Raw genomic sequence first — 25,852 nt, 5'->3', positions numbered from 1 at the left:
TTAATCTAGAGGGAAAACCATGAAGAAAAATCCTATATCATATATATATTTTATTTTAGAAGCTATATGTCAAGTTTGGTGACTCTAGTTCCTATTATTTACCTAAATTGCCCAAAAAACAGGATATCGATATCGATTTTTATCGATTGCTTGGAAACGGAGTAAGTTATCGTTTATCGGTAACAAACTCGATCTGCGAGGGAGCTAGGAGCATCTACATCTAAAATTTGAAGTCTCTAGCTCTTATAGGTTCTGAGATCCTTCCGTTCATTCATACGGACGGACGGACGGACGGACAGACAGAGGGACATGGCTAGATCGACTCAGCTATTTATGCTGAGCAAGAATATATATACTTTATGCGGTCGGGTTGCTTCCTTCTGCCTGTTACATACATTTGGCTTTCGCACAAATACAATATACCCTTATACCCATTTTTAATGGGTTCAGAGTATAAAAAAGGGACTTTTTGTATATACAGTTGTAATGGAATGCCGTTGTGTGTACAATAAAATATCAACCCGATAATATTAGAAATATTTTGCCAGCTCTGGCAAGTCAAGCGCTTATCAGTTTGATTCGCAATAGCTAACGCTCATTAACATAACATAACAAATTATTCGTAACTTTTCATATTAAAAAAAAATAAATGAGATTTAGTTGCGCTTTGGACTTAGCTTTAAGCGGTCGCCCAAAAAAAATCAAAGTTCTGCCAAACATGGCGTACAGCACACAGAATGTGATACTTTTGTTGGTCTTTCTGCTAGCTGTGAGAGGGCCTGTATGTTTGCATATAATATATAAAATTCCAAGCGAATGGACTTATCAGAAATACAAATTCCATTTCTAGTCCACAGTGGAGCCGCAACAGAGCAGAGACGACCAATCGTATAAGATTAACCGGACTCAAGCAATGCAGTCGCATATAGAAAACAAATCTACAACTCAGAGTTCCAGCGCAGGTTCAACAGGCAACACGCCCAAATATGCAAACAGCAATAGGCAATTAAGTACTCTTCTACGTAGATTATCATACCATCTGGAGAGGCAAAAGGATGCCATGAAACGGCAGGAGGCAGACATAATAAGACTTCAAGATGACAAACGCGCATTGGCAAGGGAATGCGATCAAAATAAGCGCTATATAGATGAGCTGATCGCACAAATATCAGAGTTGAAATCTAAGCTAAGTGCCGAACAATCCAGCATGGAACAACTAAAGCAGTGCGCACCCAGGAATTGTTTGGCCTTGGCCAAGCGCACACAACAAGTGGGAGCTAGTCATGTGCCAGGCAGGGGCTACATTTCCCCTCCCAGTCAAGATGAATCACAGGCTGACGCCGGCTGGACTGTTATCCAGCGACGCTTAGACGGCAGCGTTAACTTTTATCGCAACTGGAGCGATTATCAAATCGGTTTTGGCAATAACCAAGCCGAGTTCTTCATAGGTTTGGAGACCCTGCACCACTTGACGAGCGCCAAGGAGCATGAGCTGCTTATCAGACTAACGGATTTTGCGAATGAAATCCGCTTTGCGCAGTATAATCAGTTTTTAGTGGGCAACGCCCAAGAGCTATATGAACTGAAATCTCTGGGCAATTACTCAGGTAATGCGGGCAACGCTTTGATCTATAACCTGCACCAAAAATTCAGCACATACGATCGTGATAATGACTACGATGAGGACAATTGCGCTGAAGACATGCACAGCGCCTGGTGGTATCGCGCTTGTGGCGCCAGGTGGGTACGAGTATTACGAAAAGAGAACTATATTGTTCAAGTATTTCCTTACATACTTTTAGTGACCTCAACGGAGTGTATGTGAAGCAAAGTGTACCTGATTACCATGCGGATAAGGGCATACTTTGGGCTGGCTCAGACTGGCACGACTGGGAGTATTCATTCAAATCTGTTACCATGATGATTAGACCGAAATTAGTATCGAGAAATTAAAGTGATATTAATAAACTGTTATTAGTTATCTGCTCAGTAACATTAACTTTACTTTTAGATAGCTTGTAACTGCTAACATAATATTCCTTTTAAAATGTGAATGTGCCCAACACAATAAATATTATAGCTGATTTATGGCATGTTAGCAAATTAATCACAAGGACTTTGACTAAACCACAGCAAAGGAAAGCAACTGTAACAAATATCAACATCAGAGCTTGAAGAGCAAACCAGTTCATATAGAACAGTTCCCGGCTATAATAATATATGTATTAGAAATTAGGCTACTACAAAAAGAAAAACAAAATTTTATTGAAAACAAAAGTCAACTTAATAGACTTACAAAACTATAATGTTATGATAGATATAAACAAATACAAGTCTACAAATGAAAACAACAACATATAACTGAATGGATCTACTCGTGTCGATTGAGTACCCATTTTAGATGGTACAGCATTAACGAGTAGTTTGTTATGATTTGTTTTTTTGTTTGTTTTTATTTTTTGTATTTTGTTTGCTAGTTTTTTGCTTTTTATTGAAGTATGAGTTTGATTATACACACAATATGAATTAAATATAAATATTAAGTGAATACTTTGGATTTTGTTCTATGCTAAGCTTATGAATTAGGATGATCTGTGAAAATGTTATTTAATAATATAGGCTCTGCCTAAATATATAATAGTTTATGTATAAATGTTTATCAATAATAGCATTTGTACATGATAGTTAAGCAAAATCTCTTTCATCATTTGCCAAACAATTTGGCAACGGATGGAAATTAATTTTATACAGTTGAGAGTTTACAAATTGGCAATTTGTGAGGTTTTACAAATACGTCAACATATGGTAACATGTATTTGCAAAAGCGCACAAATTGGCAAACGCTTTAGGCTTAATTTATGGGTTATAACACTGGTCGAATTAAGGACTTTAGTTACAGCCGCAAAAACAAAAACAAGCATAAGCCTGACTGTAAAATTGTAGGCCTAATAATTGTTTGTTTTAGGGTCTGTTTTGAGAGAAAAAAGTCAATATTACTCTGCTTTTCGACAAAAAAATATGTGTAAAAACAAATAAATGTGTACATGTAGAATTTTTGTAAAGCAGAGCGACATCAAGTTTTGCATGGTAAATTTTACAAGCAACCGCAGAGTTGCTGGTAAAATTTATCAATTTGGAATTTACAAATATTTCGTTAGTAGCTTATAAATTTCATGGTTAAAGGTGGATTTCATTGAAGGTGTCTCTAGATAATTTGTTTTTGTTTTTCTTTAAACAATTAATTTTACGTTTTTTCGTGTGGTTGTTGTTGTTTTTTTTTTGTGTTTGTTTTGTTGTTGTTGTTAAGAACTAATCACTTAGTTTATGGCATTTCTCACTAGAGAAATCTAAAAAGTTTCATATAGCTCGATACTTAAATGCTTAGTCGCTATTTTGTTCTAGTACTAGTACTGGTTGTAGTAACTGGCATTTAAACTAGTTAGACTATTAGTTAATATTCGCAACTTACGCCCTTGCACTGCACAAAAATGAGTACTTAATTTGTATAAAAAATGTAATGTGAAAGCTACTTAAAATGTTAGCCATCGAAATGTGTACAAAAAATTACGTATTTTGTTTGCAGTGTTATAAAAAATTTAAAAATAATATTACAAATACAAATTGCAAATTGAGTTTTCGCTTTCGTTTTTCTTTTTGGTGGCGAGTAGGTTGCAACTACTCTCGCTGGGATGCGGCGCACAGCAGCCGACTGAGTTTAATTGTGACGCGTACGCTTCAGCTGGCAACCAAATAGAGCTGTACTCGAGCTGGAGCTGGCGTTGCTGCTGCCGCTGCCGGAGCTGGTGCGCATACGTTTGGCGGGTGAGATTTTTTTGGGCGCTTGGGCCAGACGCTTGCGCTCCTTCATGAACTCTGCAAGAAGAGAAAGAACCAGGAAGCACGTGAGTAATTAAATAAATACAAATAATTCTGTCTGTCCGGATTAAAGTCAGCTGGCATTCGAGCTACCCCCAGTTTGAGCATCAGTCACTGATATAATTGTCTAAGGGCATAATAACAGCAGGCGCCGCCTGTTTTTGCACATTTTGATTTTGAATTGTGGCACGTGGCTGGCTGGCCAGGGGTTGCTGCCACACAGGGGTAGCAAATAGTGAATGAAAACGAGAGACGCTGCCTGCTGCTCAGGTAGTGAACGCTGCATGGATCTTGCATAGGCTGCATAAATTACACGCCCTGCCAACTGGGCAAGTTTCTAGGCTTGGCTGCACAAAAGTACAGCTAGTCCAACAAGGCTGCGCCACGGCCCATGCGGGCTGTCCAGCGCAGACACTTCTCTACAGTTTTTTATTATTATGCTAATAACTATGCCAAGTGGCAAGAGAAAAAAATGTATTATACAAAAGCAATCAGCGGCCGTTGATAAGTGCTGCGCTTTGATGGCGGCGCATTGTGCGCTCCCGGCTCCCCTCTCTCCACTCTCTCTATCGCTCCATCTCTCTCTCCTCTTGTCGCTGTCTCTAATGAGGTCAACCGAAGGCGTGGAGGGCTGCCCAAAAGCAGAGCCATGCACATCTGTTAACATTTACAGCAACCCGCATGCAATGATCGCATTTGGAAATCAACCCCCGCGACGCAGGCGCAGAGACGCAGGGATGGATGTTGCGTGCATTGACTCTAAGCCAGCGGCAAGGGGAGGGAGAGCGCTGAGTGATGAAAAAAAAAACAGCTGCAACGATCGGCCCTCTATAACGTAACCCCTTGACTAAATCACATAAAACAAAACTAATTATATGCCTAGCAGCATTTGGTAGAGCCTGCTATTATGGTTTTTCGAGAACAAGAAACAACGCCCACGCGGCAGTTAAAGAAAAGGCTGCGCCCATGGGAATCAATCTGGCTGCATGCTATAGGAGGCTAGCTTTAATGGGGTAGGGGTATGTAGTTTCACAATTCCACTTTGTCGGAAAAGCAGAGTAGAGCCTGGAATTCTTCTGAGAGCTGAATTGACATTTAAGCTTTTTGTAGCATGATAGCTTTAATAAATAACTTCCTGAATCAAGAACTAAACCACAACTTTATATAAAGTTTATGAGTAAGAATTGGAAATATTGAAAGAAAAATTATCAACAAATTACAAATTTATTAATAAATATTTCCAAATGTTGGGCTGGATTTTGTGTATATAAAATTTTCCTATTACGAATATTAGGTTATTTTAAGAAGTATCTTTAAAGAGCTTGAGGCTGGGGTTGGATTGTTGCCCACTAAACGGTTACAAAAAGCGAAATTTGTGGGTTATGGGAAATAAGTTTTGTAATGGTCGAAATGGTTTTTGTGCAATCAGGTATAACGCTGGGAAAGAACACGCTACGGGAACGGCAGAAGGAAAACAGAAAAGGGAAACACGCAACTCACCTGTGATTTTGAGCTGTCGCTTGCGTTGCTGCGCGGGCGAATTGCTGTTGGCGGAGGACGAGGAGGAGGCGGTCAAAGCGGCGGCCGAAGTGGAGGCGACCACGTTGCCGGTGCCGCTGCTGCTGGTGAAGCGATATGGCAGCGACTCATCCTGTGAGTCATACTCGGTGTCTGTGTTGGAGTCCAGCGAAGAGTTGGCCAAATTCTCGCGATCGGCGCGCTCATTGAGCAGCACATCCATGTCGCTGGCCGAGTCATAGGTATCGGGACGCACATGCGCGGCACGGGTGAGTGTGTACATTTGCGGCGCATAGTCCGATTCCTGTGTGCTGACGCGCTCCCAGATGTAGCTGGCATTGGTGGCCAGCGGGCGATCGCTACGAAAATCAAAGCCCCATTTCTTTGTGGCCAACTCTTGATGGCGTTCCAGTTCTGCGCTAAAGGAGCTGCAGGTGAGAAATACACTTTTTAATATTTTGACAATTTTACATTAAATTAACATGATTTGATCATGATTGAATTTTTACTCACGGTTTGGTCTCCACCAGCGGCGTCTGTGCTGCACCGAAGAGATTTCGCTTAATGCGTTCCAATTGAGGGCCGCAGGGTGAATTGCGACTGACGGCGGGACTGAAGCTCATCTTGCAGAATTCACTGCGCACCACCGGATGGAGCATGCGTGCACTGACCATGTTTTTGTTGTTGTTCGTTTGGTTGTTTTATTTAAAATTTGTTTGTTTCGTTTCTATTTTTGTTGCCTGTGTTTTGGACTGCGATGCGACGCAGTTTTGCTGCCTACACTTTGGACACTTGTTTGCGAATCGCACGACTAAGCGAACTGTCAAAGTTTTGGCGCCAAAAAGTGTTGGTTTTTTGCACTCGCCTGTACGTAGTCGCTGCCCAGCGCTAAAGAGGGGCGAACTCACTAATACACGCTTACACAAACATGCACATACACACGAGACACAAGTCTCCAAATCTCGTTTCAGTTGCGCCTGTGTATGCGTGTCTGAGCGTAAATGTTCGCTTGTGTTGGTGCAGTCTTTTTGTATTTTCTTATACACTCGCTTTAAAAGTGAAATTCGTATTTGTTGTATTTGACGTGTATTTGTTTAGAAATATGATATAAACAAATTCGTTGTGTATTGTTTTTATGCACTTGCAAACGCCTTTATCGCTGTTCTTATTGGTCACGTAAAAAACCAACTCACTCAAATCACAAAAAACTGACGAGTCGGGCACTCACAAATTGAGACAATTGCGAAAGACGCGTTCGTTTTGTGTGTTTGCACGTCGTGTTCAGTGTACTATTGCTTTTACAACTTAAGTTGTAAGATCTTTTATATATTTAACAAGTCGCGTTTTTTTAATTTATGTTTTTTAGTGAATGTTTTGTTAGTTTGCCTTGAAGTGCGCAATGCGAACGCACTTTTCGACTGAGCTCAACGAGCAGAATAACAAAACTGAACGTAAGCAAACGGGTAAAAATGATATTTATACGCGGATATCTTTGCGCTCAGAGAGCGCTCAAGTTACTCTCTTGGTGTCGCTCGCAGACAGTGCTGCACGCGCTCGGTTGCCATGCGATAACGAAAAAACGGCTAAGACAAGCTAAGCGTGCGGTGTTGTAGTGGGCACGGCTAGAAACAGAGGGAAACGGCTGTTAAATGTTAAACAAAGACGCGTATATATTTTACAGCTATTAATTTTATAAAATCTGACTAATTATAACTTTTTATATGCTGTAGATTATAATATTAGTTTTGAAATTTTAATATATAGAGAAATATTCAAAGGTTGTCACAAAATAGCTAAAGTTCTTGACATAGCCAATTTTTGGCTAGATCTGTTGAAAACAAGAACAAACAGTCGACACTGCACTCAAATCAAGTTTTTCGTTCAATAAGTCGGAGAGCAACTGAGAGGCAGTGAGAGTAAGAACAACCACAAAACCAAACGTCAAACAACCACCGCAGCGTTGCCATACAACGACGTACTGCAGTGACGACACAACAGCAACCCTCGAATTCAAAACGATCGAAGCAGCGCCTTGTTGTTCTCAAATGCTCTATTTAAAACTAGGCATATAGATTTGCCCATGCGGACAGAAATTTTAGATAATGTAGCGCACTTCGAACTTAGCCAAACTTAATCAACAGCGCGCTAGCAACTGCTTAAACACTTTAATAGCTAGCAAAATATTAATTACCTCTGAAAGTTAAATGATCGAATTGCTCATATGAAAAACTATATTTAAGGACATGCACTATTCGGCTTGCGGAAATATCCAAGCGTCTCTGCTTGTTGTTGCTGCGCGAGTTGGAGCTGTACTTTTGGTTTGAATGCGATGGGTAGATAAAAATGTTTTGGCTTCGGTTTGTTTAACCTGAAACTGGATTTTTGTTTTTGTATTTTTGTTGCCGAGTCTGAGAGTCAGACAAATTGGATTTAGGGCGGCAGCGCAGACGGTTTCCAACAGTTTCACTTTCCTATTGTAACTTGGGGCCATCAAATGAAAATGTGGGCCAACTTTTTGAAAAGTGCATTAGAACATACGGAATAGGGTGTAAAGATAATTTACCGCTATGTTCGACACGCAGCCGTTACTTGGAGAGCATGATTCAAAAAATATACAACAATTTCCCAAGCTTTGCTATTTAAGTGCAAAATCGTAAAAAATTAAATTACATTGCCAGGGCAATAAAAAACGATTTATATTGTTTGCACAAATGCAATTAAAGTGCACAAAAAGCGAGAAAAATATTAGAAAAAGAAAAAGTCAACCCGCTTCGGAACTAAAGACATCATTTGCTTTGTACCTTTGCACTGCACACAAAAACTCGAATAAAAAGCAAACGTTTGGTTTTTCAAACGTAAAAAAAAGAAATACTCACTGTAATTAAATAACCCTGCCTCGAGTGCAATCACCCCAAAAAGGCAGCAAGGAAACGATCTATCGATCGATTAGGCAGCCAAGATCGAGCCTTGACTCGCCTCCCTATCCCTACCAAGTGATAAGCAGACACACCGCAGAGTTCTGTTTATGGGACACACCCTCCTAAAAAAACTGAAGAGAACAAAAAAAAAAAAAAAAAATAGAAGAAATATATAGGAACGTAAATTTACACACTTTTTAACAAATTTGGAAAAATTCTGCCGGCGTTGAGTTGCGGCAGTCATGCCTGAAACATAAACAACTCAAGATCCTGTAGTAAAGGGGGCCGATGGATGGCGAGAGTTCGTGATCCTTTTAAGTAATTTCCTCAAGTTGACGATGTCTTTACAGGATGTAGTGAAAATATATATGGGTTGCATTTTGCTGTGTAAACACACGGAAAAAAGGCGTCGAATTGTGCAGGAAAATATAAAAGAGGTAGCATAACAATGGGGTGTACTTCAAGTGGTGCTTATAATCCTTTATAAGGGCAGCCCATTAAAGGATTGTCCAACGTTGGAACGTGCGGGTATTAGATGCACATTTGTTTATACAAAGAGAAATTGGCCCTTAATGCTGGTTGACTAACAGAATGCAATAGAAACTTAGTCTTATGTTCAGAACATCCGATAATTAATTGGATTTAATCAATAACTCTTAGTCTTATAGAGTATGCCCTCTGATAAGCGCTTAGGACGGACTTTTATTGCGCTATGCCTCGATAAGAGGCACAAACAATGCCCAAGTTGAAGGTCGCCATTGTCGGAATATTATTATCTCATTGGAAAACCTCAACGGACACTGCATAAAATATACGTTACACTCATTTCAAATGCAGCACGCCTTATCGCGCCGAGCGGAACATAAAATCAACAGACACCCCACCCCCTGCCCACGGGGCAACATAGAATACCACTAAAAACTTGACTTAGTATATGCCACGTGTTCCACGACGGCCTAGCGGGAGGTATTCCATGCCCAACGTAGTGTTCAGGCAGCGTGACTGTCGAAGTAACGTTCCAAAATGCCATAAGATATATTTCTCTATATATAGCGCTCTGTTCCGTAAGGAAATTGCCATAAAATTGTTTAGCTCACGAACTGTGACCGCAAGCTCAATTTCAACTGAGATACTCGGGGGCAGGTGCGCTATGGTTAAGGATATTTTTCACGTTTCAAGGGTTTGCCACGAACTTATTCGCATAATACAGCGGAAGTGTTCCCGATGGGGTGTAATGAAGTCTAACAGTCTATGGGAAAATTGTTTTTATTCATAAGTGAACTGCAATTGAGGTGCTTTTTAGGGCAAGTTCTGCATAAGGAAACAGAAAATGGCATATTTTCCATTAACGGATCAATTATGTGCTGCGGTGCATTAGATTCATTTAGTTTTTAGTTTTAGCCATAGAAAGTTGATATTAACGAGAGAGTTTTAAATCAGCTGCATACATAGTTTTATAATTTCCTGCATTAGTTTTATAATTCCCAACTTGTGCATGTTGCTTGAATAGTTTGATAGATATGTATATAATTGACAAATTTCGTTTAAGAGTTATTCTTCAATAGATTATTTTAAGCTATTTTATTTTTCCTTGTCTCTCAGACTAGTATAATCTGCAAATATGTAATCCTCTAACTAATCAAACCCCTCAGAGCTACATTTATCTAGGTCTCAGCACGTTTCTTGCATATCTTCCTCTCCATAATTTCCAAATTGTGTGTTCTACTTGAGTTGTTTGATAGATTTCTATATGATTTATGAATTTCGTTCATGATTTGATTTAAACCTTACCATAAGATCAATCCTCTAAGATCTACATACATTTATCTTAGTCCCAGCATGCTTCCCTGCATATCAAGTTCTTCTTCTTTTTGTTAGAATTGTGTGATTTCCTTCAACTCGGAATCTCGTTCGTATGATCGCTGAGATTTCTAGTTGCTGAACCCTCGGTGAATGACCAATCATTAATATGAAAAACTATTCACAGTCTCAGGACATTTACAAATGACTTGTGGCTTATCTTGGGGTTTTTCACCTTCGGACAAATTGCTGCGGTCAGTGCCAGAGTTTTGTTTGACAGTTAAGATCAGCTTTAATAAATGGTTAGATGAGCCATATTGATGGGTTTTCAAATGCAATGCAAATACGAAAATAAAAAGGCTAAATATGTGTATGCAAATATTTAAACTGGCTACCGTTACAGAGAAAATCCTTTTGGCTACTGTGCTACTTGCCAGAATGCAAGGACAATCATCATCAATCAAGGGCCGCACACTTGTGCCAGCGAGATAACCAGGTTTCAGGGCCAGGCCGAAATGACAACTCATTTCACTTTATTGGAACAACCTACTAGATAAACACACACAGAGCGAGCGAGAGAGAGAGAGAGAAAGGGCGAGGTTATCGGACTGGGAACGTCCTACTTGCTGGCGTGTTTTCTTGGTAAACGCGTGGAAAAAACGCAGCATGATTGCAGCAGGAGCAGCAGCAGCAGCAGCAGCAACAGGGGGTGCATGGAAAACTAGTTTTATCAGCGCTCTCCCCAGCAAAAAAAAAGAGAGAAAATAAAATTATAAATATTTATGGAAATGCATTTGCAGCAAAAACAAACAAACAAAGTCAAGCGACAAAATCTTAAAAGGTAACATAGGTCAGCATTTTGGTGTTTGCCCCAAAACTTCAGACTGTATCTGTATCTATGCTCCTGTGTATCTTTGTATCTTTGGCCTGTCTGTTTGCCTAGTCTATCAGCTGCATTAGCTGAGGACAGACTCTCGCCATGCACCTACCCCAACGTGAAAGACAAAAACAACAACAGAAAAACTCTGTACTTCTTTGGATGCATAATAAAACGATTTCAATGCCCCAGGGGCAACGTTTTCTCGACTGCCACGACTGTATAAATAATAATAAAATGCATTTATGACTCTGATTTTTGGTGAGAAACGGCATAAAAAACACACGTTGGAGCATTGAGAAGACGTCTTGGGTTTCCCAAAATCCTTTCAGGAAACCTTTTACTCAACTCTAAATGCGCAACGAAAACAGGTTGAGAGCAGGCGATGAAGAAAAAATTAAGAATCGGGCGAGGCTCTCGTTGAAGCGACTGCTCGACTCTAAGATACCCAGTTTTCAGAAATCATGTATGCCGAGTCTCAAGTAACTTTTGTGTTCTATTTGCGATTGGCTTACAATTTTGGTTAGCTAAAACACACGTATACAAAAAATCAAAGTGATTTCTGTAAAAGTCCTCCGGCTATATGAATTCTTTTATGATATTTCGGAAACGGATTAATTATTATCTATTCGTAAAGATATACAGATAAACTAAAATCCTAAGAATTTGTACCGCATGTATGTCAAAAATCATATTTCCTGAATGGATTGTTGCCTAAACCTTATTTTTCATCGTATATAGCTTAATTGATACAAATTTGATAGACCTTGTAGTCTCCCGAGTTCAAGAATACCATTAAGAGATTTGAAATACTAATGGCCTGTTTCTGCATTATTTACAGGGTAGAGAATACAATCGAATGCTAGGTAGTTAGGAGTGGCGGCTTATAGACGCTCAGACAGTCCGGCTTGTGGGTAGACACAGGCAGGTAGATAGATTGGGGGCAGTCAATCACAACAACGCCGCGCAGTCGCAGACAAATTTATTAGAGGGACCAGAGCGTGACCCTTTTTTTTTGTATTATTTTTCTTTTTATTATTATTGAAACCAAACTGAAGAAACTGATGAAAATAAAGGCAGAGGAACGCAAAACACGTGTACAACTACAGTTGAGTTCCAGTTTTCAGGATGGTTTTTGTGTTGTTGTGTATTTCTTGTGTCAGTTCTGATCGCCCCCGGATTCCGGCTGTGCGTCGTTGTCTTCGCTCTGATCGCTTCGTGTATCCCACAATGCGTATTTCTTGCCCACCGTTTGCTGCCACAGGCGAAGCCCGCCATCGGCCGCCGATGAGGCATAAACCTCGCCATCGGGACTGTACTTGATGCAGTGCATGTGGCGTTCGTGGGCATTGAACGTCTCCAGGATTTCGCCCGTGGCATAGTCGCACTTGTAGATGCAACGATTGCTACCAGCGCACACGTACGTCTTCTTCTCGGGATGCAGTGATACACCGATCAGACGGACGGGCAGCTTGCGATGCTGCAGCACCTCAAAGCGATCGACATCGAGAAAGACGACACTGTGGCCATAGGCAATCGTCACGGTGCGTCCGTCGGCGCACAGCTCCACCGACTTGGCATGATGCGGCAGGGCTATGGAGTGCGCCTGCCGACCGCTCAGTCGATCCCAGAGACGTATGGAGCGATCGTGCGAGGAGGAGAGCAGCGCGCGGTCATCACGACAGAAGAGCACATCGCGCATGCCGCGCGTCTGTCCCTCAAAGAAGGTAGGCATATCCGGCTGCTCGAGTGTGTACAGATAGAGCACCTTGTCGGTGCGATGGCCAGTCTTGCGATCCAAACAGCCCACGGCCAGATATTCCGAATTGGCGCCCAGCGCCACACAGCGTACGGGTGAGTTAAGCATAATCTTTGTCAGTTGCTTGCCGTCGACTGCATTCCAGATGCGCGCCGTGCAATCCTCGCCGCCTGTGGCCAGCCGTGTCGCCTCTCCGTTGATGTCCACGCTGAGAATCGGCTCGCCGTCCTTTTCAAAGGTGCCCACCCAGTCACCGGTGTCGCCATGACGCAACATCGCCTGCCCATCCTGGCTGGCCGAAGCCAAGTAGTAGCCCGATTTGCAGACCTTGCTGTAGGCCAGCTGGACCACATCTCCCTTGTGGCCCACACAATCCACGGGCAATTGTAGGTTTGACATTGTCATTTCAGGCTATTTCTAAAATTCAGAAAATGTTTAATTTTTTTAATTAACTCGATTTAGTACGGCTTTCAACGCGTGTGGAAAACTTGTCCGGATATTTATTTGTTGAAAAAAATTGTAAAACTTAAAATGATCGCTAAAACATGGCTAGCTATTGTATTAAGAAAAACTAACTTAAAAGTTAATGTTTTACGGAAAACTGGAGTAGCTCTCCGGAAATTAATGAAATACAATTATTTCCTATTTCTAAAATACGATTAATTAAGAGCAGGAAAACCCTTTTCCATATACATACATTAATCAAATAATTGAAAGCAATATAAAATTTGTATATATATTATATTATATATATAATTAATGTTTTAAGTGCTAAAAACCATTCCCAAAGGTTTCCCGGAAGAAGCTGAATATTCTTCAGAACCGAAATTTAAGTAAATGCTAAATCTGTTTAAATCTGATTCAGCTGATTCTACATATTCTAAAACTTCGTATTAATAATATTATATATTAATTTTTTACATATTTTAAATAAGTGTTTATGTGCTATACAGATTTCCTAGATGACTTTTGGATAAAGTAGATCTACGGATCAGAAATAGAAAACTTTATAAATCTGTTTCAGTTGATTCTAAATATTACAATAATATTGGGTTCATAATATTTAATATTAAATTAAATTTATTTCTATGTATAAAGATGTTTGCAAGGTAAACTTGTTGGTTTTTCAAAAAAAATCAGGAAACTTCTCCTGTTTGAGCTTTACCAAGCTCCTAACATATAAGCGATATCTTAACATCTTATACATCATATTATATATTAAAGTTCTGTAGGTAGAATCGGACCAAAAATTGTGTGGAAAAGTTTGTTGTTTTCAAAGATACCAGGACTAGCATTTACCAACTTCACTTTTCGTCTCACATATCTGTAAAGTCGTGAAGGATATTTATACGTCGGCTTGCTTTAGCTTTGCCTCACTTTATATAAAATATCTCACAACTTATTAAGCAAATCCTAAGATAATTCAGAATTTTCATGCTCCCACAACTTGCTTGCATGAATTTCTCTTAAGGTCCTTGTTAATGCAACTTTGTACAGGACCTGCAGCTACTTATGCTATGCATGTTAGTCGACTGTGAAGAAGACAAGCTAATTAGCATTTAGGATAGCTGCTTCCTCTTGTACTCTAGCTAAGTACATTGTGTGGCAGGAATTTTTGGGAAATCCGTTTTAATTTCCTCAAATATTTTCACATGACAAAGGGCTAAGCGAGGTTTTCAGCTGTGAAAGCGAAATCGAGTCAATTTGCGGGCGTGTTTTGTGTTAGTCTTGCGGTTGCCACAGACAATTGGCCAAGAAGCGGGGCTCACAAGCAGGTAACATCAGCTGAAAGTCAGGCGCATTGTCTTCTTTGTGTGTGTGAGTGGCACAGGTGTCATCATCCTGACATACACACACACCAGCACACAGAGAAATCCTCTTGGCGTAAACCACTTAAAGGCAGCGCACGCGCTTCCCAAATTCCTCACATGTCGCCGCCTCCGGCGGGCGAAGAGAACGCCCGACGTCTGCCGCCTTTGTTGGCAGCCTAATGAAAGCAAAACGTTCTGAAATATGAATTGAATCTTCTTGAGTGCATTTAATAAACATTACGCTTTTGTAGTCAAGACCCTAGCACCAGCTACTGTCCTGCTTGCGGCGCCTTTAGCTTACCTTGTTAATATCCTGCTGCCAGCACCGTTTGGCTTCCTGCTGCCAGCCAAGTTTGCGCGTAGTTTGCATTCAGCTGCGGGCCAAAAAAGAAAATATATATAAGTTATATATACACGTATATATGTGCGCCGTATAATATCCGCCGAAACGTTTAACTCGGATTAACAAGCGATGACTGATACGACGGAACTCTGTTAGCTGCTCAAAGGCGCATCCTTGAGTCTGTGTGCTTTTTATTAAATTAGAAGAGATGCAGCCAAGTGTGGGACTCCGACTTCGACTTTTGCGGGTGGTGGGGGACTGCATAATAGGATTGGGTTTGGCTTTTCGATATGCTGAGCTGGGAGCTGAGAGCCGAGAGCTGACAGGCTCAGTTGAGATTATGTGTCAGGAACAAGAGCAGAAGGTGTGGAAGAGGCCCGCAGATATACGCGCGTTTGGAGATCTTTTGTTAGCAGCACATGACAGATTTTTACTTCTAATGTGCTCCTCGCAGTTATTTGGGCTGCAAAAGCATAAATAAAATCAAATAACTCGGTTCAAGGTTTGAACCATGGAAAAGTGTGAGCGCGAACTTTGAATCGGGCTCATGCTCTGAGGAAACAATATTAGGAAAATTCTAATTCAGTGCGGGTGACGTTTGGGCTGTTTATGTAGCTCCCGATTGGGTTTGGGATCAGATTCATGGTAAAATATCAATTGGAATATAAAATATAAAAGGAAGGAGTCAAAACATGCTTATAGTCTTATCTTAGTCGAAGATGAACAAGAATAACATCAATTATGCATTTTCTATTATTTGATATCTCAAATTCAAGCAACCTCATAATTTCCCACACCCTTGTAGCTTGTGACCCACTGTTGCAACTTTCGCTTTTCGCATCTGTAGCCAACGGACAATGCCTCAAAACAGACCCAAACAGTGCCCGAGAGCGAGGCATCATCGACAGCCGTTGGGTAGAGTCATTAATGGACACATTAATAATAATTAGTACAACTTTAAAACTCTACACGAACTCTACTTGAAATAGCGCAAGTCATGCTATTAATGATAGTTGTCTTCTATCAGTTTTTCCTGTTTGTTGCTTTCGTTGAAATCGAAAGTAAGTTAAAACGGGGCGTAGTCCAAAAGTGCTCGGGGACACTTGAAGCGGAAGCGCTGCTTCATTTGTCAGTCCGTCAGGCAGTCCGGAAATGAAGCAACGCGAACGGCAGAAAGAACCTTAACATCAACATCATCACGTTGGGTATATGGGCCTGGGTGTGGAAACTGAAACAACTGAAAAAATTGGCTATCGTCAGCGGAAGTCCAACGAAAATTTTAGCGCTTGCCATCAAAATATTTACAGTACCTCATAAAGTTGCACACTTTATGACAACTCAGCGACAGAATATATACATACTCATATATATAAAATTCTGTACTGTTTCGTATGTAATTGCATATAATTTTTATAGAACAACGAGAAATCAGCAAGGGGTAAGACAGCAGCAGCAGGAGCAGCAGGAGTGGCAATAGGAGCAGCAGTCGGAGCCACACCCATTGATAATATGCTACCTTTCAGGGAGGACAGTCTAAATCAATCTGATTCCCAGTCTCTAGAAATTTTTGCTGTGCGAATGTGTCAAGACAAATCAATAAACTTCTAATTTTATTACGGTGCAAGGCAGGCATCTATTGGTACGTTACAGATACCGATCTGTCAATTTCTATTGTCAATTTGACAATTGATATCTCACACATCATTTGGCTCGAGTGCGCACAATGAGATTGTTTATGTCGTCCAAAGGGGGTCGGGGTGGGTAAATGCCGCGAGTTGCAAAACGTTTTACCTCCAAGCGCTACGAAAATATATTCCAATCGAGGGTTTTCTCTGTGCCCTGCCAGGTATCAACTTTCTTGCCTTTCTCCCTGTTCGGGGATTGTGCGCTGTGTACACATTTTGCGGTTTTTGTATTTTCTTTTCATTTTTTTTCGGCCCTAACATACAGAAATTGGCATCATTTCTGCTGGCATTTTGTCCACTTAACGCGTTTCTGGTCAGAGTTCAAATATGGGTCCATTGATTCTGCGTTGATCCTACATTGATCTTCCATTGACTAATGACATTCCCTTTGCATAATCCTCATCTTTGCGTCTTGTGGGTCACCGAATTTTGTACTGGTCGAGTGTGCGGCTTTGTGGCTAGTAAGTGAGAGTAGAAGAAAAGATTGTGGTCAGTTCAAGGCGGTTCTTATGCGGCACGAGCTGAGCGAGACAAGGAGCTTAGCCCCAGTTAGAAGGTTGTGTAGGAGATATGTACCAAGAGCTTCCTCTACCTTCCAAAATATTGAACAGTTAATTTTATATTATATTTTTTTATTCTTTCTCTTATTCCATTACATAAGCAAATCTCCCATTGACGATTCCATATAAAGGTTTTAACAAGAAAAGCAGATAGACCAATAGATAGACATGGCCTATATAAGTGTACAGTTGTCTTTATTACGATTATATATGTTTTATACTTTTAGAAACATAATATTGACACGTTTTCCAGAAGAATAAATATCACTCAGCTCAATAGCTTATTTAGTGAAACTTTCCTAACGGATGTTCCGGATAATCCTATAAATTAAGTCACACCCATTTCCTTCTAGTCCTCCTCTTGAGCGTAAAAAATTACCCGACGCTCTCTGTTCATTCAAGAGAGTTTTCACTGTCTATACAAGCACAAAATATTTTTCTAAAATTTCATTTGCCAGCCTTTTTAATATAATCTGAAATTTCGAACTTGTGCTGAACTTTGTGTAGGCCAGCAACATTCCATATATCCTATATAGTATTTTCAATTATAAATATTTTCAACCTATGGCTAATCACATCATAAAATGTCAGTAGGGTGTCAGCCAAACTTTTCCCATAGCCAACGATTATCCCTTGTAAAACTCATGTAAGCCCCGACTAAATTATGCAAAAAAAAAAAAGATGGAAAGGAAAGCAGAACACGCTCTACATCATGTTCTCAAGTGATCAATCCCAAAAAACAGATTTCTGACACTTGAAAGAGAAGAGAAAGGGCGGCAAGAGAATTGCAACCAGTCGCCGGATTCGCCATGGCTGTCGCATCCAGAGAAACTTTCACTGATCTCAACGGACGCGCACATATCAATCAAAGTTCGTCACAGTGTCGGGAATTATGTCATTCGCTTACTCAAATTGCAAGACTGATGGAATGCCGCATGATGGAATGACGGTTAAAACTGATTTGCATAGACTATGTGCAGGCATTTGAGCAGATGCGGCTCCGAATTTTCACGCCGCACAGCAAGAAAAACCCAAAAGGTGGTTGGAAAAACTTGAGACGTTACCATGAAAATCCTTTAAAAACTTTAAGTTTTTTTCGATGGCATTTCTCTACGATTTTTGTGCTGTCAGCGCATCAATCATAGATTTTATGTTTTTGTGTAAGTAGACACCTTTTAGGACAAATTTATAAAAAAAAAAAACTTCCTTAGAATTTTCCTCTTCTTTTGGTAATTAAGGTTAGCGTATTTAGCATAGCTTTAATTAAAATTTGTCATATGATACTTTTCTGTTAGCCTAGGTCTTGTTTCCCTGGCTTCGGCTGGTCAAGTGGAGGGTAGTTCGTTGCTTGTAAGAACTCACTATTCAAATTCTTTATAAAATTTAAGTTTTTTTCAATGGAATTTCTGTCAGATTTTGTGCTGTCAGCGCATCAATCATAGATTTTATGTTTTTATGAAAGCAGACACCTTTTAGGAACAATTTATAAAAAACTTTTATAGAGTTTTCTATGTTTTTTCGTACATTTTTTTAAAGTTCTATAGAACTTTCATTCTTGTTTTCTTTTTGTAATTAAGAATATCTATTTTGCACAGCTTTTATTTAAATTTATTATACGTTACTTTTCTGTTAGCCCAGAATTCTTTTTCTTTTTTTTTTGATATTAAGCAAGAAGAAGAAGTTAAGAATTTACTATCCTAGAAAGTTTATTTCAGCGCATCAATCATAGATTTAATAGGTATTTGATGAAAGTAGACAACTTTTTGGACATTTTATTTTTAATTTTATAGAACTTTCATTCTCCATTTCTTTTGTAATTGTAATTAGTCTAGGCTTTTTTCGCTTTTCCAGTTTTAAGTTGAGGGTAGTTCCGTTTAAGTGAGCAGCAGCTGTTGATAGAAATTTTTATAATTTGCCGTGTTGCCGTCTAATGAAGTCATTTGCCAAACTAGCCCACAATTTGGGCGCCGAATACGCCTCGAAAGTAAGCGGAACTCCCTGCCAGACCTAAGCGCCATATATCAATCAATTGTCAGGCCTCTTTAATGATGATTTTATAATGGAGCACTAAATCCAGCTAAGTATTTGCCGCCGGGCAGCTGCTTGGTCGGGGCTATAAAAATAGCTGGAAAACATCGTATAGATTTTTCATTTTGAATGCCTCCAACGATGTTTATGACCAGCGCAAATTGGTTTATTAAATTCCGGTACAGCTGTTTTTCACATGTCACATAACTTGGCATTTGGCTTGTCGCAACTTACCCCAAAAATTAAGATAAATAAACTGTGGCAGTAAGACGTGGTTAAGCGTCTGTCCGAGAGTTGTCTTTGCGTTTTGGGTAGATGTTATCTCTGCTTCAACTTGAGGAGTTGCAATTGCTTCCTGTCGCACAGCTAATTACGCGCAGGATAACAATGCAAAACAGGAAGCGGAAACTAAAGTGGTCGCTTGGATGAGCCTCTAACTAAGTGACTAGCCAAAAGGCAATGTCACAACACACACACACACACACACACACGCACACACAGAACACGCAACTAAGCAAATTTAAATTACGTGCGCGTCGCTCCGGGCGCATTCATTAAACGTCTGCCCGATAATTAACGCCCTTATGCAGGACCTCAACGTTCAGTCCAGAGTAGCCCAGAGCCATAACAAAATATAGGGAATATCACATTCAACAATGCGCTCGCTACGTCCGGCTGGGCCAGGCAAAAACTGTCCCATTGGGCTATTGTGACTAATTGATTTGCTCGAAGCAAATGCGACGTCGCGTTTGTCCACAGTTTTTCTCAGTTTTTTCCACATTATCCGTTTGCAATTTATTGAGTCGAATTTGCGGCGGCTAGTTAATCGCATTGTAATGTCACTCGAAAAGATTTCCAAACACTTTTCGACTATGCTGTAAATAGACGATTCTGCATGCTCTTTCAATGGAAAACTTAAGATGTGTTGTTGGGCTATAATAGTACTTGTATAGCAAGCAAATGAGAAAGACAATAGTTCGTTTTCCGTAATAACAAATGGTGTATTATTAAACAAGAAAATCATCTATAAAGCGTTTTCATGACGTTGCCAGAAAAATGTTTGCAGATATTTTCTGGATTCAAAATAGAAAAATAATTTTAATAACAGATAATAAAAGTTGTATTGTTAGACAAGAAAATGAGCCTTAAGACGTGGACAGAAACAAGTTTGCATATTAATTTCCTTTATTTTTGAATAGAAAAAATGAAAATAATATATTTATAATAATAATAAAATATTTGATTAGCTGGCTCGAGTTTATCAAAATAATAATAATTAATATAATCTAATAATAAAAAAATATTATTAAGAATAATAATTGTAATAGTTTATAACTCTATTAATAATAATAATTATACTAATGATAATAATCATAGTAATAATAACAATATAATAATTATTATGATTGATAATCAAACTCATACTTTATTAGTACGACTTTTTGTGGTCCAATGAAATTAATTTACATATTAAAATAAATGTATGATTAATTTCAGATAATTGCAGTAATTATGCAGTTATCAGCAGTAGTAAGCAGTATTACAATCCCGAGAGTCCTTTGGCATATGGAAGGCATGTGGAAGGTAATTTCCATTTATTACCATTACATAGATCAATCATTATGCTATATACATATATATTTGTATTTCTTTTTTCTTTATATAAATTATATACTAGTAAACATTTGATATAGAGCTCCATTAACATGGTTGTGTATTTCTATATATGTTGTATTCACATTTTTATTAGTATTAATATTTCATATCATTAATATTTATATATTTTTTTAATACTTGTTCTGGCGACCTTACTATTTTATAAATTCTTATTTGGAACAGACCGCGATCCAGCTAAATAAACATTTAAATATGTTATATTTCTATATTTAGCCATGTTATGCTGCATTTAATTAAGTGAATTTTTAACTTGAACTGTTTTGGTTCTTACTTAAGTTAGGTGAGGTTAGAAAATGTTGGGTAAGGTTCGGTTAGATTAGGTTGGAAAAATTGGTATTATTTTGAGCCAACCAAAGTATGCTTCATTATTCTTACAAAATAACTTATATAACTTAATGCCATTGCATAGATATATATTTATATAAATAACTAATTACAAACTCATATTTTGGTTACAAAAAATACTTTTATCTAGCTGTAAGCTTATGATGACAAAATTAAAAATGGGTCTGGAAACTTTTATTAGGCGCGGCATAAAATACTTTCTGAAGCCTAAAAATACACGAGAATATTGTAATTTTATTACCAAAGAACGTTGCTAAGGAAGTCATTTCTTTTGCTGCGTCATTTCGAGCTGTGTTCACAACAAATAAAATTATTATTTTTAGCTTATTTGAAGAGTTCAAAATGCAGCCCACGACCTTTATGCACTCCGCGCAAACATCTTGAAGTGCGGAGCGGGGGGACACTAAGACATTTCGGCAAAAATTATTGACCCGTGCGGCGCATTCAAGTGAAGCAGTTTGGAAAATGTTCGAGTCACAGCCGATGCATGGGTATGACAGATAGAGGTCGCCGCCAAGAGGGGTACGGCAAGAGGAGGGGGAGCTTGATATATAGAGAAAAACTGGCTCAAGTGGTTTTCTCTTGAGCAACCCTTTGCAACTATCTACGCTTACAGGCTGCTTGAAAACTGTCAAAGGATTACATGAGGATTTTCTATGCCTGCATGTGTGTGTGTGTGTGTGTGTGTGTGTGTTGCCTGAAAAGGCTGACAGGAGGCTGTCGCTAACAGTTCTCCAGACGTTACATCATGACCAGTTTGTTGGGAGTGGGTAATAGTCAAACGATGAGGTGGAAGAGAGGGGGGGGGGGGGGGGGGCTGCTGCTGCACAATATCAACTGGCCAATGCCCGCAGCTGTTTAAAACGTGATGCTACGACTTCTGTCTCGAGCTGCTTCTGACTTATTGAAATTAATTTTGTAAGGTAGCCTTGGGCAGCCCTTTTGTTTTAGGGGCGCAACTACCCCGCTCTGCACCCTATACCCCCCACCCCTTCTTCTCCTATGCCTCTCTCAGCAATCACTCATAATAATTATGCTGCATTGTTGCAGCGAGTTTTTCATTCCGTAATGATTCAATTAACGGCAGAGCTGACCAATGGCTCGGCTCTCAGTGCATATATGTATATATTTTCATTTTATGTGCATTTATGTGGCATGTGGGAAAAACAAAAGGGGTAACTCTCGGACGCTTTTCTCTGATTACATGTCGCCTCTTTTTCCATTGTTGCATCTCAGACTTGTCATAACTTTGGCTACGAAATTTATGTGCCCGGGTTTCGCTTCTATCCTTGACTTTGTCTCCTGTTGATGGTCATTTGAGATGCGTAAAAAGCATTTGCTTCGTTCTTTTCATTTACATGGGGTTGAGTCAGGTAAAAGATTGCAGAACTGTTTTGCATCAACGGAAAATTAACATACATTCAAAATGGCATGAGAAAACTTCATTCACCGACAAACACTGAGTTTCGTGAAACGGAACAACAATTTTTAATTAAATGCAACTTCCTAAGAACTACAAAGAAACTAAAGATGCTTCGGAAAAGCCGAAATTTTTTATAGTAATGATAAAACCGATAAAATGGAAAGATCGTTATAAAATAAAATATACATAGATATAAAAAATCCGAACTAACTCCCTTCTACTCGATTCTCATGAGCTCAAGTAAGTCTTATATGCTTTACATCAAAAGAAGGAGGCGGCAGCTATTATATTGGAGGAGACAGCTTCAACCGAGGAGAAGACGACGGCTTGAACATCAAATTAAATAACTCCCTTCTCCGCGAATCTCATGAATTTAAGTAAGCTTCATAGGCTTCTACTGAAGGAGAGAAGGCGGCATTAACTTAACTGAGTCCCTTATATGCGATTCTCATAAATTCAAGTAATCATCTTAGGCTTCACTTCTAGAGGAAGAGGCGGCGTCCTTTATATTAGAGAAGGCAGCGACTATGACCTTGCGAAGTCCATTGAAAAAACTGATGCGTATTGTAAGCAAAACTTTGTCTTGTTATATTTAATATAAAAGTAACGACTATAACAATCGTATGTATGTATGTATGTGAGCTTGAATTCAAATATGTGAGTATGTTGAGCTGCCTTTCCAAACTAATTATCAATATCTCTGCTTTCCTGTACTTTCCGTGATAGGCTTATATAAAAGTTCGTCTCCCGTCTTCTGAAAGATGACGATTTAATAATCATGCGTCTAATCTCAACATAAGTATTTGTTCCGAATGATTGACTGACTGATTGATTGGTGATCAATGCACAGCCAAAATGGTTTTGGAAAATTCCACCCGCAAACGTGGAAAAAGCGTGACAAACGTTTGTACGAAACTTTTTTCGTTTAATTTTCAAAAATCGTTGTGAAAATTTAACTGATACCCGTTAGTATATTACATAATATTAATAATAAAAATAAAAATAATACCTTATGTACCATTAGTATACCTCAAAAAATGATAACATTTTTAAAGGGGTTATTGAGAAGCAAAAATGATCTGGACTTAATATTTTAGCCCAGAAAGCGGCGTGTGTGTTCGCTTCATGTTAAATTACTTTGGTATCACTAACTCAACCTCAAACAAAATTCCACGTATTGCCACATAGGAAAAATGAAACACACTCCTACACACACACACACACATACAGACACTGTGTGGGGCTGCCAAAAACGAAAAGAAGAAAACCATGTCCTTGTCCTTGTTCCTGTCCACAGCTGACAGCGACAGTTGCTCGGTTCTCAGTTTACGCTTGAGGCCGTATCATGTCAACGCTTTGAATGGCATTTAACTTGAGCTAACCTGGCGCTTAATGTTTTCCAGGGTATTTAAAAGGCTTAAGCTTTAATTAAAAGGTGAGGTGCAAGCGAATGAAAAGAAATACGCGCCACAGCTGTGCTCAGTCGGTAACTGAGAGCCGAGAAACCGAGGAACTGAGGAACTGAGGAACTGTTCGTTAGCATTTGATCTACGCGTTGACAGGCAGGGCCTGAGCCCGAGACGAGATCCTTTCAGTTGCGACGGCGACGTCATGTGAAAAAGTGCAGTTAGTAATCGGATACTTTTATTGCTGAAAGGATAAACCGCAAAATGCTTTTGTATGCAATGCCCATAATATAATACATTTTATAAGTTTGCGTTCTCGCTCTTTGTATACCCTGTATACCCACCCATTGAAACTGAGTAATAGTGGGTATAATGGTTTTTGTTTTCTCAGGAAACTATAAGCATAAGCGTTTTTATTTATATTTTCCGTTTCTTCGTAAAATGGTATATATTGATTTTGAAGTAGGCTTCTTTAAGGCATATCTCGAGGATTCTAAGAGCAACAGTTCTTAAAATTGGTATGTAGTTTCTCGAAAATTATACACATATGCAAAGTATTTGACTTTTATAATAACTTTTGCAGACTAAGTAAAAAATGGACATGAACCTCTAGTCTTGTGCTAGAATGTTGGCAAGAGGGTATCTACTAGTCGATCACCCTCTTGTCTACTCTAGCCCCTCTCTGTTATATATGGTCGCATAAGCAGCTTAAAGCCGACGCTGCAAACTTTACGACTGGCAACTGTTGTAACCATTTCGGCTGTTGGCAAGCGCGTCTTTTGTTTCAGACCAGAAGCTGGCGTTAGGGCCCAGCATGGAAGGTGGAGGGGGGAAGCCGCAAAAATGCCCCTCTCTCTCTGTGTGTGTGTGTGTGTGTGAAAAAGAATCATAATAATTGCATGGAATCGGAAAGGGAATTCGAACTGTGGCAACTGGGACATAAATAAAAATACTTGGCCATAAAATTGATGGATTCGCTGCGCGCATAAAACGTAAAGAGTAAGCGTTGGCCAAATCGAAAAAAACCAAAAAACCAAAAAACAAAAAAAAATTAAATCAAAATCACATATCTACACAAAAAGGTGCAGCAAAAGGCCGGAAGTGCAGCTCTACTGCTTCTTCTTCTTCGTCTTCGACGACGTTAACTCCTTCCGGGCTAAGCACATTAAAGCGTTAACTGTGCATTATTCAAATACGGGCCGCAATAAGCACATTAACGGGATTATGCATGGCCAATAAACGGTCAGAGTCGGCTTTAAAAAACGATATTACATATGCAAAGGACTAAAGATGAGAATATGAGAAAGTCCTTGCTCGCTAGCTTTGGCTCTGGCAGAAACAGATAGAAAAAGAGAGAGAGAGAGAGAGAGAGAGAGATAGCAGAGACTTCTCTAAAAGAACAACCCGTACAATGCGGGGTGGTTTGCTCAATTTAATTGTATGCCATAGAGTCTAGTAAAAGGAGTGTGGGGTGTAGATTATTTTGTAAAAAGGGTTACAGTTACATCCACACTCTTTTAATAGAGTCCTGTCAGTGCGAAATACTGCTGTGCCGCAAGGATCGTCACATTTTGCAAAAATCCTCGCCTTTGTTCGGTCTTGACGGCGATCTGATGTGCATGTTAAGTAGATGTGCGATAAATGGGATTTACGTATAGAGGGTTATTTCCTTCTCTTTTATCCCCTCTGCCGTTGGCCACGTTGTAATAAAATGTTTACAAATTTTTGCAAATGATTTTGCATTTGGCTATTGAAGTATTCGCAAAGGCTGTAAGTGATTTATTGTTGAATCAACGCTGGGAAATATTCAAAGATCTTGATGACTT

The 25,852-nt window shown here is 39.4% G+C and overlaps 3 protein-coding genes across 3 annotated transcripts; 1 reads left to right on the top strand and 2 right to left on the bottom strand.

The window, feature by feature from the left end:
* Positions 1 to 687: 687 nt before the first annotated feature.
* LOC115758247 (fibrinogen-like protein 1) lies at positions 688 to 2,089 on the top strand. Its single transcript, XM_030698802.1, has 3 exons — positions 688 to 781; positions 851 to 1,740; positions 1,803 to 2,089. The coding sequence occupies exons 1-3, from the start codon at positions 719 to 721 to the stop codon at positions 1,951 to 1,953; spliced, it is 1,104 nt and encodes a 367-aa protein (XP_030554662.1). The 5' UTR covers positions 688 to 718; the 3' UTR covers positions 1,954 to 2,089.
* A 115-nt stretch (positions 2,090 to 2,204) lies between these two features.
* LOC115758248 lies at positions 2,205 to 6,817 on the bottom strand. The gene is made up of 3 exons (XM_030698803.1): positions 5,908 to 6,817; positions 5,377 to 5,822; positions 2,205 to 3,873 (listed from the first exon to the last, which is right to left on the bottom strand). Exons 1-3 carry the CDS (start codon positions 6,066 to 6,068, stop codon positions 3,716 to 3,718), a joined length of 765 nt encoding a protein of 254 aa, XP_030554663.1. The 5' UTR covers positions 6,069 to 6,817; the 3' UTR covers positions 2,205 to 3,715.
* Positions 6,818 to 12,015: 5,198 nt separating this feature from the next.
* Positions 12,016 to 13,259, bottom strand: LOC115758212 (serine-threonine kinase receptor-associated protein). The gene has a single exon (XM_030698763.1). It carries the CDS (start codon positions 13,151 to 13,153, stop codon positions 12,149 to 12,151), a length of 1,005 nt encoding a protein of 334 aa, XP_030554623.1. The 5' UTR covers positions 13,154 to 13,259; the 3' UTR covers positions 12,016 to 12,148.
* Positions 13,260 to 25,852: the final 12,593 nt, after the last annotated feature.

This window comes from Drosophila novamexicana, unplaced genomic scaffold, assembly GCF_003285875.2.
Source record: "Drosophila novamexicana strain 15010-1031.04,08,12 unplaced genomic scaffold, DnovRS2.1 tig00000137-arrow-arrow-pilon, whole genome shotgun sequence".
In the NCBI taxonomy this organism is placed as follows: Eukaryota; Metazoa; Arthropoda; class Insecta; order Diptera; family Drosophilidae; genus Drosophila; species Drosophila novamexicana.
The sequence above is the reverse complement of the archived record's forward strand: the minus strand, read 5'-3'. Positions and strand labels throughout refer to the sequence as shown.